Source organism: Mastigoproctus giganteus, chromosome 5 (genome assembly GCF_048544385.1).
Source record: "Mastigoproctus giganteus isolate SK-2022 chromosome 5, ASM4854438v1, whole genome shotgun sequence".
Taxonomy (NCBI): Eukaryota; Metazoa; Arthropoda; class Arachnida; order Uropygi; family Thelyphonidae; genus Mastigoproctus; species Mastigoproctus giganteus.
The window spans coordinates 143,646,594-143,664,516 of NC_143579.1; the positions used below are offsets into that span (position 1 = coordinate 143,646,594).

The window sequence follows — 17,923 nt, forward strand, 5'->3', positions numbered from 1 at the left end:
CTAGAGTTAGAAGTAGACGAATCTCTCCCATTCTTGGATGTCCTGGTAAAACACGTGGGCCCACATCTAGAAAACTCAGTATACCGTAAGCCATTGTGGCGTACAGTTCACAAACTACAGATCCAGCAATGCCCCTAGCCATCTCAACAGCACTGTCTGCATTCTATTCTCCAGGGCTTGGAGCTCCTCCAGCACATATGAAGCTAGGCGCAATGAGATTACCAGAGCGAGGACAGACTTGATCAACTGTGGCTACCCAACCCAACGTATTGGACAAGTGCTTATTACAAGCGCAGGAGCTCATAATCCACCCAAGACTGTCAACAACTCAGGACAATGTGCCTACCACCTACATTCCCTACTATCCAGGCATGTTGGGCTGGATCTCAAAAATACTCCGAGAATACCACATAAAATGCATGCAGCTGCCTGGTAGAAACCTACGTTCTCTAGTTTCCAATGTAAAGACTCTGGTCACTCCTCTCTTACGCGGCGGTGTAGTATACTGCATAGCCTGCAAAAACTGTGACAGCTGCTACATAGGAGAGACCTCAAGACGTCTTCAAGACCACCTCGCAGAATACGACAGATCAATTTGCCTTGCTGAGACTGACCAGTCCGCAATCGCAGAACGCTTCTGTTCGACCCACCATGAACTCAATCCCAAATGGGACTACGAAGTAATTGACCACTTTCACCACTGCCTCTGGTTAGAGTCACTTAATATATTGTGTAATTTGAGAGACATGAACCACTGCAAAGGCATGAGACTACACCCCATCTTAGAGGCAACTGTTTTAAGTCTAGATAAGTGCTGGAGGCAAAACTGCGCAAGTCCATGCAGCAACGATGAACACCAGTTTAATGGTTGAATGGTCTACCTCGTGCCCTTGCATGCCTCACTGCACACACACACAACTGTGTCCGTTAAAATAATTTTTATCTCTAAAGCTTCCATTCTATTTGTTGATAAAGAGGCATATTCAGCCTTGAAAGCTCCAAAGCATTTATTTATAATTAAAGATATTTTTACTGGATATATACGTTATCATTATTTCATATCACTATGGATTCCAGTACAATAAGCCCATGTATTCTCAGAGATAAGGACATCATAATCCCATTATATAAGGCTATTGTTAGACCACACTTGGAATATTGTGTTCAAGTGTGAAGACCACGCCTAAAAAAAAAAAAAAAAAAAAAAACAGACATTGACCTTCTTGAAAGGGTCCAAAGATGGGTAACTCATCTGGTGAGATCGGCAAAAGGGCATCCATATGAGGAAAGACTTTGAATATGTGGGTTGCACATCTTGGAAACTAGGAACCTTAGAGAAGACTTCAGGTGTTTAAGGCTCTGAGAGGAAAAAGTAAAATGAATGGGGCCAAAATTTTGATGGTTATAAATGATTCTAGAACTAGGAGCCATAAATTCAAGTTACGGGGGGGGGGGATGTTTAGACTAGATTGCAGGAAGTTTTATTTTAGTCAGCAAGTTATAAATTACTGGAATAAGTTACCTACATGGGTTGCTGAAGCTTACAGTTTGGAGAAATTCAATAGTCAGCTGGATAGTTACTTATGGGAGGAGGGAAAATGCATAGGTTGACTTCCTTTTCTTTTATTATTTATTACTTATTTATTTTATTTAATTTTATTGTTATTTTACTCTATTTTTGGCTGGTGCAGCATAAGCTGCACTTAAAAGGCTTCTAAAAAGCTGCACCTAAGAAGCTTCCTTGCATCATATGGCATTTAATAATACTAATATGTTCACCACTGTGGCCTGTTTAGCTGCTGGAGGGAATCATACGATGCACTGATGTCATGTGACCCTATTTTCGAGCATCATGTATCAACTTCTGTAATGTGATCTTTTTGGCAATTCTTATACAACCCCTATAAATGTCCCATATACCTGTCCGAAGTTTCTCACTTTCTCATTTCATTGTTATTCTATGGTACAACACCATACAATGCTGTTCCACTTCATCGCAAGCTGCATAAGTCACATCACATTTTCTGCGTGTTCTATTAATTTTGTCGAGCAGTGCAGTACAATTATGATACCATAATAAGTTTAAAACACATAACAGTACCCAAGATAAAAAGATGGCTTTTTATGATCCGTAAAAGAACTGCAGATTATGGTTTGCTCAGAAAAAAGGATTGTATTTTTGAACCCATTTTTATGCCATTAAAAACTGCTATTCTATAACTACCTCAGCTCCAAACCAAAGCTGACCAGCTAGATTTTCATGCAAAACATCATCAGGAAACTTGGCACGGAAATCACGATTAGCCCTTAATTCAGGAATGGCATCATCCATAATCTCATTACAGATTCCAAGCACCTAAGAAATTAAATAAAAAATAAATTAAATCAGCAAGAATACAAACAGTCCAATCACAATTAGAATAACTGCTTGTAATATAATCATAACACTTAAGTATTACCCAGCAGTATCTTAAATTTTAGCAGTGCAAGGTAGTTCAATACTTTGTCAACAGATACTACCACTGTAACTGCCTTGTATGATGTATATCAGTGATTTTCAAACTTGTTTCAACAATGGCACCCTTAGGTAATTTATTTTATTTTGTGACACCCTTACTCAATTTTCTGCCTGTTAGATCCGATTCTCTCTCTCTGTATATATACACTGATGAGCCAAAACATTATGACCGAGTCATTATGCAAATCGAAGCAACTGCAGATGACCTAGAGCATGTGCGCAGGTTGGGACACGGTATAAAAAACACCTGATACTGAGCTCCATTAATCACTGTTACTCTTGTTCTTTAGAGGGGAAAGGCAAGTGTAAAGTGTGTTAATCGTCTGAGCACCAGGGGGTTCCCCCATCTCCGTGTTGTGTACTCTGTTTTTGTGACACAGAACTCTGTGGAGGCCAGAGATTTAAAGTGTGTGGGGAATGGGTGTAGTGTTATGTTCTGTTGTTTCTCTGACCATTTAGCCGTTGGGCGCCTATTGTGACCCACCGTTGCCCACACTTTGCTACAAGGAGGCAAGTCAGCCACCCAGTAAATTATTTAAGTACTCTGGCAGGCCCTGCCACATATTTTCTAAGGATTTCAGTGAGAAGGCCTATTTACCAAAAAAAAAAAAAAAAAAAGGATGGGGGATTAAACACTAGAATTTGGAAAGGCCAAAAGAGATTTTCGAGACAGCAGTTGAATTTAGACATTGATTAGAATTTGGCAGCATTGTTAATGGGGTGTACTCGGTCAGTTTAGTTAGTGTGACGGGAGACTGAAGATTGGGGGGAAAACAGGTAGAAGGATCGGGATGATAGAGTATGCATCCCCAAAGAGGTCAGTGGGGAAGAGTCCTACCAGGCGAAGTATGGGGAAGGCAGGGTGGGGAGGAGATAAAGACCCATCCCCCCCCTTCCTGGAGATGGGGTTTTAAAGGGAACCGACACATTTGGCGATCTGAACTGGATACTCAAATCCAGTTCAGATCGCAAAATGGCGTGTTGTGTCGAGTCCGGTAGGATGGTCAAACTGCCCGTCCTGCTTCGGGGATATGACATATTCGCTGACAGTGGGAGAGACAGACATTTACTTCATTCATAATCTCCATTCTCACTCTACTTGCATTCTATTTTTATACTTTTTTCTTATAGTTTATAATATTTTTTTTTGTTAGACTATATATATATATTTTCCCCCCCTCCCCTTTACTCACTCATTCATCTTTTTTCTCACAAACCGGGGGGGAGATGCAATGATGTGTAATGTAAATTTAATACTAATACAAAATAGTTAAATAAGTAAGAATATAAATGATTGATACTAGGTTTGAAAATTAACTGTAACATTTATAGTTTGTGTTCTTTTTCTCACATAGTTACACTCATTCATCCTGACACTTAATTCATTTGTTCAACTCTTGTTTTCTGCACTGCACTCTCTGGGCACCTCAACTTACTGTTATTCTTCAGTTGTGGTGCAGGCCAAACCGCAAGTTTTTTGGAGGCCAGGGGAGAGTGCAGTGATAGTGTTTGTGTTGTTAGTAAATGTTTGTTAGAATATATAAAGTAGTGTAAGCTATTATTAACTTTATATTCTTTTGGCCAATTACATTTGCTCTTCCACTCATTCCCATTCACCACAACACTCATTCACTCTCTCTTTCCCTCGTGCTGGGTCACTCTTTCTTTCACCAAAACTGACATTTATTCCCTTTTTCCATAATTCCTAATTCCTCTTTCACTCAGTGCCCAGCCTAGATGGGAAAGGCATAGTGTGCATAGTGTTGGGGGAAAGGCGCCTCCGATGGTTTCCCACATCTACGCCATATATGCTCTGTGGAGACAAACAGTATCACTGTGAAAGTCAGAAAAATTTTTTGTGTTGTAAATGAAGTATTATGCTAGGTTCTGTTGGGTGTCCTGGCTTTTGCCAGCAGGGCCCCTGATGGGACCCCACGTTGCCCGCACACACACACCACTAGGAGGTAGCCAGGCTGCCCATAATTCTCTGGCTAGTCTCCTCCAGGTCACCTGAGCTTCCTGGAAAGAGACCAAGTAAAAAAAAAAAACTATATATATATATATATATATATAAAATAAAATAATATGGTTCAGGGAGTACAGGATGTACTGGAGCGGGTAAAGGAAAGGAGGTATAGACAGAGCGACGGAGGATGTAAGAGAAGGCATCCTCCACAGGTTGGGTGGGAAATCTCTCACCTAAGCGGAAGTGAAAGAAGAGGCCCCTCGAGAGGGCGGGAAGACAATCACATATCAAGAGAGACACAGGATGAAACAATTCAAGCAACTTGAGTGTCAAGTCCAGTAGCTAGAAGTGGTAACAATCTAGGTGAAGATGTTCAGTATATGAGAAAAGGGTGTTGATCAATGTGCATCAGTTCCAGGACGTTGTACCAGTGATCTTCTTCTGGTGAAGAGATCATGGGCGAAGGCAGAGAAAGCGTGGTACTGGTCTTCCTCATTGATCAGAAAATGTTCATTTCCTCGAGGCAAGGCATGTATTTTTGATATGAGCAACGTTCGCAGGTCCTCGTAGAGTGGGCAAACATAGAATAGGTGATCCCAGTCTTCGTTTTCACCACAAAGACAGCGAGGGTCATCCACGATGTTCATAGAGGCAAGTTTGTGATTTATGGATCCATGGCCTGTAATCAGGAAAGTGGTATATAACCCTGGGCTGTACCATGCTGGAGCTTTAGGGTAGATCTGGGCTATTTCAGGTAAGAATGTTTTAGTGATGGAACCTTTGGGGGTGGTATTCCATCTGTTTTGCCAGGCGTTAAGAAGGTAGACTGCAAGGTGCTTTTTTTCTTCTTTGATGGTGTTTGCTGGGTTTGTAGTGAAATCCAGGATGGTGGTAGGGAGTCCCTTTGCGAGCCGGTAGTGCACGCCTTTGCGAATTATCTGCAGGTCTAGAGGGAGAACTCCTGCCAAGACTTGGAGCGCTGGGTTGCTGACTGTGCAGCAAGCACAGGTGAATAGTGAGAAGGATATTACGCTGGATGGAGGTGAGCTTCCTTTGGTTAGGAACAATGAGTGCACGATGATACCAGACACCTGCACAGTAGGTTATAATGGGAATAAATACAGCTTTGTATAGTATATGCAGTGAGCGGCGATTTAGGCCCCAGTCAGACCTGCTGATCCTCACAACCTATATAGTTCCTGACTTTGCGATGAAGGTAGTCTATATGCGGGTAAAACGTGAGCTTTGGGGTTGAGAATTACCCCAAGGTACTTCAACTCAGTTGTCAGTTTGATAGTTCTACCAGCAATTTTAATCTGTGGTGGCCTGCTTATTTGAAGGGTTACTCTGAGTAGAATCAAGGTAGTTTTCTTAGGGGATATATGGAGTTTATGGAGGCTGGCCCATTCTTGTAGCTTTGTAAGGGCTCCGTTGGCTGTTGTTTCCAGGGAAGCTCTGGAGTTTCCAGTGACTGCCAGTATATCAAGTCGTCTGCAAAGGCTTGGGTGGAAACATCCCCCAGGTCTAGGTTCAGGAACTTGTCCATGACCACATTCCATAGGAAAGGACCAAGGACAGAGCCCTGGGGGCATCCTCTGTAGACATTTCTGGAGACTTGTTGATAGGCATTTCTGACTGTAACACTTCTGTTGTGAAGATAGTCCTCTATGCAGCTATAAAGATTTGCTGGAATGCTAGTTTCTCTGAGTCTTCATAGTATACTTGGCCACCACAGCAAGTCAAAGGCCCCGGCGAAATCCACTGATATTACTAAGAAGTATTTGGTGGCTGAATTTTTGACTGAATCTGTGAGCTGTCGAAGAGCATCTTCTGCTGAACGGCCTGCCCGAATTGTAATGGACAGACGAATGGATCAGAGCACGGATGGTGGGGTGCTCACAGTCAGCCATGGTTAGTACCTACTGAAAGTGGTCCGAGAAGGGGGAACCCATGAACCGTCGGCGAGTTGTTGGATGACCAAGGCTCATCAATGCTTTAGGTAAGCGAAGGCTCTCCTGGATGGTAGAGGCAACAGAGGGGAGACTGTGGTGCAACTCGCCGGTAATTGGAATGCTGGTGATGGGAGTAATGTGTCACAACACACACAGTACATCGAACCCTGCTGGAAATGGGGCTGTGTAGCCGCCGGCCGTTCTGGGTGCCGGTGAGCACTCGGAGAAGAGTTCACAGATGACGGCGCCTACAATGGGCACGCGAGAATCGAAACTGGACCTTGGGTGATTGGAAGAAGATTCCAACGAATTATGTTTCCCGTTGCACAATGTGGATGGCCGGGTAAGTGTGCATCATTTACCTGGGAAAATGATGGCGCCTGGATGAATGGTGGGATGAAAACAAGCCGGTGGAGGCGGTGTCATGCTTTGGGCAATGTTCTGCTGGGATACCCTGGGTCCAGTCATCCATGTGCCGGGCACTCCAATGTCTACCACCTACCTAAACATCATTGCTGACCAGGTACACCCTTTACCCTGGCCTCCAAATTCCCCAGACATCCCCTGTGGTTTGTGTTGGACAGTAACTCCAATCTGTAATGTCTCAACCATGGACCTTTCAGGAGTTAAAAGGTTCTGATGGTTACATGTTCGTATCAGATACCACAAGACACATTTAGAAATGTTGTAGCATCCATGCCTCGCCGGTTACGAGCTGTTTTGGCTGCATGTGGAGGGCCAACATCATATTATGTAGGTGGTCATAATATTTTGGCTCAATGGTGTGTGTATGTGTGTGTATTAAATGTAATATAAAATCAAAGTTTCAGTTGATAGATAAAAATAAATAAGCAAAGTATGACAGATGCACCAAAATATGCAAAGCAGTAAAGGATACAAAAGTATATATAAGTATGTAAGAATAGATAAGTCTGATAAAGTTTAAACAGATGAAGGTGAAAAGTACACAAAGTATCAAGGACTAGCTGGGTAAGAATATTAGAAAAAAGAAGTACTATAGGTTTGTAAAAGGCAAAAGTAGTTAATATCCTAAACGTTATGATGAATTAAGACAATTATGGGCTGAATTGCAAAGCCAATTAGAGGTGAGGAAACTGTAAAGTAAAATGATTAATACAAAATAATTAAACAAATAAAATAAATAAAACGTGTTAAAGCTGTCATCAGATATGGGTGGGCCAATTTAGTTATAGGTGGAAAACAGGGATATCAAAAATGCAAAATCTAATGTCAGCTGAAGTAAATATTGATACATGATCAGGTATTTCATCAGCGGACTACACCTGATCATGTATCAAGAACTGCGTTTCAATACTTAGTTTTTTTTTTTTTTTTTAGGAGCATTAGCAACTCAGGCCATATTGCTCCGGGGATATGCAGTGGTCAATCCCTGACCTTTCCACATCCTCCATATTTGGTGGTCACGGGCTCAAACCCCAGTCTAATAAAGAAGAGTGTGCTACGCACTGCTGCTACTGCCCACCTGGCTACGGAGGAACCTTCATAGGCCAGGAACCTTGTCCATAACAGTAGAAGAGAGGTAAAATAAAGTCATAAAGCAAAAAGAATATTGTTGCTATTTGGTTTTTAGGAGTATTAGCAACTAAGGCCATATTGCTCCAGGATATGCGGTGGTCATTCCCTGACCTTTCCGCATCCTCCGTATTTGGTGGTGACGGGCTCGAACCCCGGTCTAATCAAGAAGCGTGTGCTACGCACTGCTGCTCCTTCCCACCTGGTTACGGAGGTGCACAAAAAAGAATAAAGGTAGCACATTCTCTTAGTATGGACAATGTAGTCCCAATGTAGTGCCAATGATATAAAAAAAATTTTTAAAGTGAAAATAAGGATAAAGCTAAAATAAAGTATAATTAAGTGTTTTCAGAGTGGGACAAAGGTTTTTGAATTATATGTAGATTTTTAAGTAATGCTGGTATTTATTAGAAATCAGAAGAATTAAAATTACTTAGATTAAGCATATGGTATAGGGTGAGATATTAATTTGAGGATGGAGAAGGGATAAAGGAGTAGTTAAATTGAGACAAAAATAGCAATAGAATGAGGATAGCTAGAACATTTGTATCAACCTCGTATTGCAATAATAATTTAACGAACGGGGAAAAAAATAGAAAGTAGAAAGGTAACAAGAAAGGTAAAAAGCCCAAACTTTTAGTAAGGGCCCTAGCTTTCTAAGCGTTAATAATAAAAGGAGACTAATACCAAATGCATGTACTGTAGTTCCAGATGCATTAGCATTAGTAGAGGTATATAGTGCAAGAAAGCAAGCTTATGCAGCATCAACCAAAATAAAAAAAAAATAAAAATCCACTCCTATTTCACCCCTCCTCCATTCATTCCAAATACCTGTCCAGCTCAGCCTTAAATTTATTTAGTCTATCAACTTCCACAACAAAAGATGGAAGTCTGTTTCACCAATCAACTACCCGCTGACTATAGGCAAACTTCTACACATCTATCATACAACTGTCTTTCCTCAATTTGAATTTATGCCATCTCAGGTGATTATTCTGAGCAAGAGAAAGAATCCCATTAGCATTGAATATGCTCAAACCATTCAAGGCTTTGTACACCTCTATCAGATCACCTCGCCAGTGCCTAGTCTCCAGACACTGTAATCTTCAAAACGTAAGCCTTTCTTTGTAAGAGCAACCCTTTGTTCCATTCACTAATCTTGCTGCTCTTCTCTGTACTCGTTCCAACAGCCCTACATCCTTCTTAAAATTAGGATCCAGACCTGTATACAGTACTCAAGGTGTGGCCTGACCATTGCCTTATAAAAGAGGATAATCACCTCCTTATCCTTGCAAGAAAAATTCCTGTATATCATTGACAAGACACCATGAGCTACTCTTGCAGACCGTCTGCAAAGCTCAGAAAACTTCATATCTGCCTGCACAATTACCCTAGGTCCTTTTCGTTCTCTACCACTGTCAGTGAAGTACCACAGAGTTGACACATTATTCTGGGGTTACTGCTTCCCATATGTAGTACATTACATTTGTCAATGTTAAACTTCATTTGCCAACCTCATCCAATATGCTCAACTTTTCTAGATCCTGTTGCAGCAGGGTCTGTCATTGGTGTCCTCAACAACCCTGCCAACCTTCATATTGTCTGCAAACTTGGACATTATGCCTGATATATCATCATTGATATCACTGATGAATACAGAAAACAATAATGATCCTAACACTGAACACTGGGGGACTACACTAATAATGTTAGTCCACAAAGAGCAGTGTACATTGATTACCACTGTCTTCTCCCACTCAACTTTCTCTTTATCCATAGCAGCAAATTGCCTCCAATTCCACACTGCTCCAATTTGTGCAGCAATCTTCCATGTGCAACAGTATCAAAAGGCTTTCTAAGATCCAAGTATATGATAGTAAAGTTATTCCTTGCATCCAGTTCCTTTGTGACCACATCATAGTATCCAATCAAACTGGTCAGATAAGACTTCCCCTTAACAAAACCATGCTGTGTCCGAGCTAAACTGAAGGCTTGTCTAGATGATCCTGCAATGCTTCTTTATCCTCTATTAATTTCCATGGAACAAAACTTAAACTAACAGGTCTATAATTACGTGTATCGCCCTTTGATCCTCCTTTGTGAATCGGGGTCACATTTGCACGTCTCCGGTCAATGGGTACCTCCTGAGTCCAAGGAAGCTCTCATAATTATGGCTAAGGGTTTGCTTACTTCCTTTGCTGCCTCCTTTAATATAACTGGATAGATTCCATCCACCCTGGGTGTCTTTTTTATGTTTATCTTCAACAATTTCTCCTCCACTTTCCTCTCAGTTATTACAAAATCAGCTCACTGATTTTACAAAATATTACAAAATCAACTCAATGCTGATATTACAAAATCAGCTCACTGCCAGAGTTTAATTCCCCCCCCCCCCCGAATAAATCCTCATGTGTGAATGTCGATGCAAAATATTCGTTTAGTTTGTTAGCTACCTGAGTAGGATCATCAACAGTTGAACAATCAATATCCAGTGGACCAATCTGATTCATCCCCTTCCTTCTACAGTTTACATAGGTAAAGAACTCTGCTGTTTTTATTTGCATCCTTTGCCAAAGATTTCTCATAATTTGCCTTTGCATGCCTAATTTCCTTTGTGACTTGATTACAGACCAGCTTATACCTATCATAGGCTTCCATGACACACATTAATTTATATGTATCCCATGCATTTTTCTTCTCTGCCACGTCTCATTAATTCATCTGACATCCATTTAGGCCTAAACCTTGAACAATATTTCTTAGTTGGTATTTAAATCCTAGTAGCTTCCAAGATTAATTCTTTGAATGCTTCCCATTTTGAATTTGCTTTTGGTAACATCATCAGTTGGTCTCATCGTATAGAATTTAAATACTGTCTCAGACCTCTGTAGTCACCTTTACGAAAGCAAAAACCCTTCCCTTTACCCCTGATGGTAGCTAACTCTTTGAGTAAATCCCACTTCAGCACACTGTGATCACTGCCACCTAGTGGTTCCTTTATCTGCAGATTCTTAATGCATGAAGAATCGGCGCCTCCGTAGCCAGGTGGGAAGGAGCAGCAGTGCTTAGCACACGCGTCTTGATTAGACAGGGGTTCGAGCCCGTCCCCACCAAATACGGAGGATGCGGAAAGGTCAGGGAATGACCACCGCATATCCCAGAGCAATATGGCCTTAGTTGCTAATGCTCCTAAAAACCAAATAACGAACAACAAGCAGCATGAAGAATCACTACTGATAATCAGATCAAGAGTAAACTCTCTCTGGTTTACTGGCCCACTCTATTTCCCCGTACAGTTTCTTATTATACTCATCAGAGTCATTAGGCCTATAGCACACTCCTACTCTCAATTTTGATCTCCCAATGCTTATATCACACCAAACTGACTCGAAACTGCACTGTCCAGCGATGATGATTGGCTGCACTTCCTTGGATTTTATGTTTCTTAACTAATAGCATAAACCCCTCCTCCCTTCCTATCCTGTCCGTCCTTCATGTACACGTTATACTCCCCAAATTCCAGTTCTGCATTCCTAATATCTGTGTGACACGTCTCTGATATCCCCACAATATCTGCCTTTGATGTTTTGACCAACACCTCAAATTCATCAAATTTGTTTACCAAACTCCTAGCATTTGTGTACACGCAAGTATACATGCACCTTTTCCTATTCTTAGCTACCCTGACAACTTATGTGTTTACTTGTACCACAATGACACCCAGCAGTCTCTGAAATACTCTGCATCTTGTTTTCCAGGCTTCTGCTTATTCCAATAGAAGAAGTGCAAGAATCACTTTCACCTCTGCCAGCGGCTACTGTTAATCTATTAGTCCATGTATCCCCCCCCGAAGCTAGCAGTTTTCCGACCTACCTGCCTCAATAGCATCAGCAAATATTCTCACACCCTTTTTATTTAAGTGGATCCCATCCCTGTAGAAGCAGTCTCTCCTGTTAACAAGCACAGACCAGGCTGAGAAAAATTCTACCCCTTGAGCCTTACACAATCTCTCCAGGGCCGAATTGATCAACAAGGTTCTCATCATATATTCCCTCCTATCGGGTCTGGGCAGAATTGCAGACACTTTCAAATTCAACCGTAATCCATGGCTTTTTTTTCAACATTGACCTTAACAGGTGTAGTCCCCTGATGAAATACCTGACCATGTATCAATATTTACTTCAGCTGACATCAGATTTTGCATTTTTGCTATCCCTATTTTCAACCTATAACTAAATTGGTCCACCCATATCTGATGACAGCTTTAACACCTTTTATTTATTTTTTTTATTTGTTTAATCATTTGGTATTAATCATTTTACTTTACAGTTCCCTCACCTCTAATTTTCTTTGCAATTCAGCCCATAATTGACTTAATTCATCATAACGTTTAGGATATTAACATTCTTTCGCTTTTTACAAACCTACAATACTCCTTTTTCCTACTATTCTTACCCTTCTAGTTCTTGGCACTTTGTGTACTTTTCACCTCCATCTGTGCAAACTTTCAAACTTATCTATTCTTACATATATATATATATAAATTATATTATTAAGGATAACATAAAGAGCCATTGGAATAAGTAAATTAATCCAATAATAATACCATCAGGGATCAAAGAAAACGCAAAAAAAAAAAAAAATATATATATATATATATATTATCGCTTTTTTTTTTACCGACAATCTAGATGACTTCAACTGGGGCCAACCACCCAGAATGAAGGCAAAAAACCACAAGAAGTTCTCTGTTTCTGTGATGATCAATATATGCTAAGTAATTTAAATCTAACCAAATATAAACCAGTATAGGCCGGATGTATATCGAATATAAATAAATCGAAAGAAGATAATAAAAGTTAAAAAAATTTAGAAATATTAGAATCAAAGGTAAGAAACATAAGTAAAATATAAATGTAAGCATATGTTAATCATCGTTGACCCGACAGAGAACGTAATTTAATGATTACAATAAGATTAAATATATAATACATACTACATATTGACCGTATCTAGGACATAATGTAATAGTCGTCAAAATAATGTGGTGCCCCCTATGTGATGGATATGGTAAAAATAAATAATTAAATTAACGCATAGAGAAAACACGCAGGTAGTAGGAAGAAAAACTAAAGGAGTAGGAATAATAGAACCTGAACTCCATAAAGGCGAAAAATAGTGGTATAGATAAGAAATAGTTTCTCCTACGTCCTCGGATTGCCCTAATAATTTCGGAGAAATAAAAGTAAAGAGTGTAGGACAGTTTAAAGACATTACAAGATATAAGTTGTGGCTCGGGTATGCCTGGGATCGCAAATCTGTTCCTATAGTAGGACCCTGAGCTGAATTTGCATGTTATCTCAGCGTGAACTTAAGTAAATTTAAATGAATTTAACTATATATATTTAAAAAAAAAAAAAAAAATGATACACTGTAATTTGCAAGCCGGTGGGTAAAAGTTTTCTACGCCGTAAAACACCAAGAATGCAAAGTGTATCCTATTTACATATATACATGGCACTAAATATAACGATTATATTGAAAATTATATTAAAACAATAGGTTCAGAAAACAAATTTTTGAAATTAATTATGTTTATCGCTTTCCTGAAATGATATTTCAGGTAAGCGATAGGTTTGTTATTTGTTATTTGGTTTTTAGGAGCATTAGCAACTAAGGCCATATTGCTCCGGGATATGCGGTGGTCATTCCCTGACCTTTCCGCATTCTCCGTATTTGGTGGTGACGGGCTCGAACCCCGGTCTAATCAAGAAGCATGTGCTATGCACTGCTGCTCCTTCCCACCTGGCTACGGAGGCGCCGGTAAGCGATAGGGAAATTATTATTGATCAACCTGCCGTACAACGCTGTTAAGCCCGCTGAACAATTTTTATTACTATTGCAGATATAAGCAATCCTTAGACATTGCGATAAAATTATATTAGCATGCACTGATTTTGATATATTAGATTTTCAGTTTGTAAGGCTGACTACGTTAAAATTAAATGCATCTCTTTTATTGGCTCTTTATATTATCCTTAATATTATAGACATTATGGTTGTATTGCATGATTGCTTGCAACTGCATTGACTCATAAATATTATTTACATATTAGTTACAGTTATTGTCGTTTTAACTTTCTTTCTTTATTTTTTATCAATAATTATATATATATATATATATATATAGGAATTATGTCTAATGACAATTAGATTTAAATATTAAATTTTTAAATAGCATAAATGAGGGTATTAGCTCCTATGTTAATGTTATTGTACAGTGACAATTAGACATTCTACGTGCATGGGTTATACATGTACTAAATTCAAAAAATAGCAAGGGCTTAATTTTTCAGTACTCACCTTGATCGATCTGCAATTGTTATGGTTTGAATGGCAAGAGGTGACTAGCTTTAAGGTGATTGGTTCTTAAATTAAGGGGTGGGTAAATAGTAATTATTATGGAAACGGGATTAAAATATGCGCAAGGAAGTAGAAGTGCACTAACTCCATCCTTGGTTGTCATTAAATTGGGTTAAATTGGGAATCTCTAAATAGTGGATAAGCCAAAAGTCATAACGAAGGACTTTCGTTAAAAAACGTCTTCGGTTGGCAAGTTAAATGAAAAGGGAACACGTACTGTATTTAAGAAGAATTTTGTAATCCCATGATGCACTTTGTTACTTGTGGGAATCTCAGATTGGTGAGATTCCAAACCGGAGAAAAATTGAAGGGGAGTTTCGCATTTATAATATTTAGATCGGAGTGGTGAAACCATTCTATAATGAGGGCTTCGAATTGTAAAATTTTGTAACTGTTTTTTAATTTTAATATGGTAATAGCTGAGTCAACTAAGGGAGTATGGTTGTTGGAGTGGGCATGTAAAGTAAGTTCAGTGCTAGACTGTCCAGTTCCAAAGCTATTGTAGTGGTAGTATGCTCTGGTATTGGATGATCGGGTTGAACCCGATTTGGTTGTGGTACTACCAACGTAACAGGCATTACAATTGTGTTGACATTTTATTAAATAAATAATATTATTCATCTGCCCAATAAAACTTTATATTTATTGAAAAGTGATCCGAGTTTGTTATAAGTGGAAAAAATAAGAGTGATGTCTGTACCTGCAAATATTCGCTGAAATTGTCCTGCAAGATTATTATGATAAGGAAGAACAAGATGTGTTTTACTATTTATGTGTTTTATGGGGTTAGTGATATTATTTTTTGTGATGGAAATGGTATGTCGGATTAATTTTGGAGGGTAATGTCTGGCTATGAATTTTTTTGTGAGATATTAGGTCGTCTTGTGAGGTGCTGAATTTAATGGCATTGTAGATTTGGTTATAGAGAACGGATTTTATGTTGAAAGGGTGGTGTGATGTGAAATGTAGGAATTTCCCTATGTGTGTATGTTTTCTATAGATCTTAGTTCCTAGTTTAGTACCTGTTTTATATATGGTGAGATTGAGAAAATTAATTTGTTTATTGGTTTCTATTTCGAGTGTGTATTTAAGTCTGTCGTGAATTGAATTGAATTTTGTAAAAAGAATATCAATAATAGTTTTGTTTCCTATTAAAAGTACATCATCGGCGTATCACATGTATAACTTTATCTCGGAAGGGTAAGGTTTTGGATTTTATTTTCAACTGTGGCTAAGTAAATTTCGGAAAGGGGAGCAGAGATGCCCAAGCCCATGGGTAACCCGAATATTTGTTGGAAGATCTGATTGTGAAATCTGAAATGCCTGGCATCTAATAGTAGAGAGGTGAGTTCTAAAATATTGTTTATAGAAATGGAGGTGCAATTAATGAGACTATTGTCGGAAGTTAAATATCCACAAAGGGCTTGTAAAGTGAAAGGTATATGTACATTGGTGTATAGTGATACGACATCAAACGATTCTAGAATATCATCGTCAGCGATTATGGTGGTTTTAATTTTCTCAAGGCTTGGTTGGTATTACTGATTTTAAATTTGGAAAACCTGGTGAGTGGAGATATGATTTTTACTAGAAATGAGGATAAGTTTGCGAAGGCGGATTTACTAAAAGAAATAATTGGTCTTAAGGGGTGGCCCGGTTTATGTAGTTTGGTAACTCCAAACATATGGGGGAGAACGTTGCTTTGTATGCCAATCTGCTGTAAGGTATGTAGGGTGATTTCTTTATTAGACCGGAGTTTTCTAAGGATAATGTCAAGCTTGTTTTTTAATTTGGATATATTATAGGAATTATTAATTATATAGGTGTCTTGGTCTGCTAGAATTTGTTCCATTTTTTTCTATATAAGTGGCTTTATCTAAAATTACTATGGTATCTCCTTTGTCTGCTTTTTGGATAATAATGTCATGGATTTTACTTAGTTTAAGAATATCATTGAGTTGTTGTTTGGATATATTAGATTGGGAGGGGAGTTTTGAGAGGAACAAAGGGGGTTCTCTTATCAGGAGAGGTTTACATTCTGCAAGTTGCAGCATCTGGAGACTATGCACCTGAGAGGTGATCTGATTGAGGCGTACAAAGTCTTGAATGGTTTTAGCAGGCTCAATATTGACAGGATACTTCCGCTTGCTTGGATTAAGAACCTGAGGGGGAATACATTCAAATTGAGGAAAGACAGTTGTAAAATAGATGTGCAGAATTTTGCCTTTAGCCAGCAGGTAGTTGATTGCTGGAACAGACTTTCATCTGTTGTTGTGGAAGTTGATAACTTAAATAAATTTAAGGCTGAACTAGACAAACATTTGGAGTGACCAGATGGGCGAAATGAGAAAATGTTTTTTTTTTTTTTTTTTTGGCTGACACTTTATAAGCTTGCTTTCTTGCATCATATGCCTCAACTAATGCTAATATTAAACTACTTTTCGAGATAGTGCAATACTTATTAACTCATGAAGGTAGTCACAATATGAGATACAATTAAATCGATGCCTTTACACTACTTATGTAGTTTTTCATTACAAGTTCACTATGGTGTATTTACACCAATAATTTATAATGAATTTTAAATTCATAATATATTATGCCTTGTGCATTTATATTTTATTTAAGTATTATCTTGCACACCTTTTGGCATCTTTGATATTGTGGAAATAACTTCACAACTGGGTTGGCATGATTGCAGCACCAGGGTACCTGCACACCTACTGAGGATAGGCCAATAAGCTTTGAAACTGTGCCGTCTGGGTGGTGATGTCCACTGAGAATAAGTAACAACAGTCTTCTCTATTAGTGAAGCGTTACTTATTCAAGGTAGTGCAATACTTATTAACTTCACAAACTTAAATACTTCACAACAAGTTACTTGGTAACTTGTTGTGAAGGTAGTCACAATATGAGATACAATTAAATAGATGCCTTTACACTACTTATGTAGTTTTTCATTATGAGTTCACTATGGCATATTTACGCTGATATTTTATAGTTTTATAAAGTTTTATATTTGAATTGTACAAATATCTCCTTTTAGAATGTACAAATATCTCCATATCTCCAATAACCTTTTTCCTTATAAACACACAATAACCTACCTTGTCTTGGCATACTCTTAACTGGCTAACTAGAATGCTACATCTATCTGGATCACTGCGACCATCAAAACTATCCAGTTCTGTTGCCACCAAAGTTAGTTCTTCATCTGCCCAATAAAACTGAGCTACCTTCGAGGTGTCTTCTCGCTAAAAAAATTGGTACAAACTTCTCATTAAAATGAAATTAAGAATGTTAAATAATTCCACAACATATGTTTAAAATACAGTATAAATGATCCTACCAACACCATTTCACAAGTGACCAACATTCTCTAGTCATTTTCAAAATAACGATTTATAAAGCTATTATCTCAAAATTGGAGCTACAAACAGCAACAAGCAAAACTCTAAGCAGTAGTGGTTCTAGGGAGGTGCATAAGGTGCAATGCACCAAGCCCCACAT

The 17,923-nt window shown here is 38.8% G+C and overlaps 1 protein-coding gene across 1 annotated transcript in view; it reads right to left on the minus strand.

The window, feature by feature from the left end:
• LOC150085745 (lateral signaling target protein 2 homolog) overlaps nucleotides 1-17,694 on the minus strand; it is a 430,079-nt gene extending 412,385 nt beyond the window's left edge. Inside the window, 2 exon segments of the mRNA XM_090374675.1 lie at nucleotides 2,225-2,356; nucleotides 17,521-17,694. Of these exon segments, the coding sequence (XP_090230801.1) occupies nucleotides 2,225-2,356; nucleotides 17,521-17,694 (306 nt within the window).
• Between the last annotated feature and the right edge of the window lie 229 nt (nucleotides 17,695-17,923).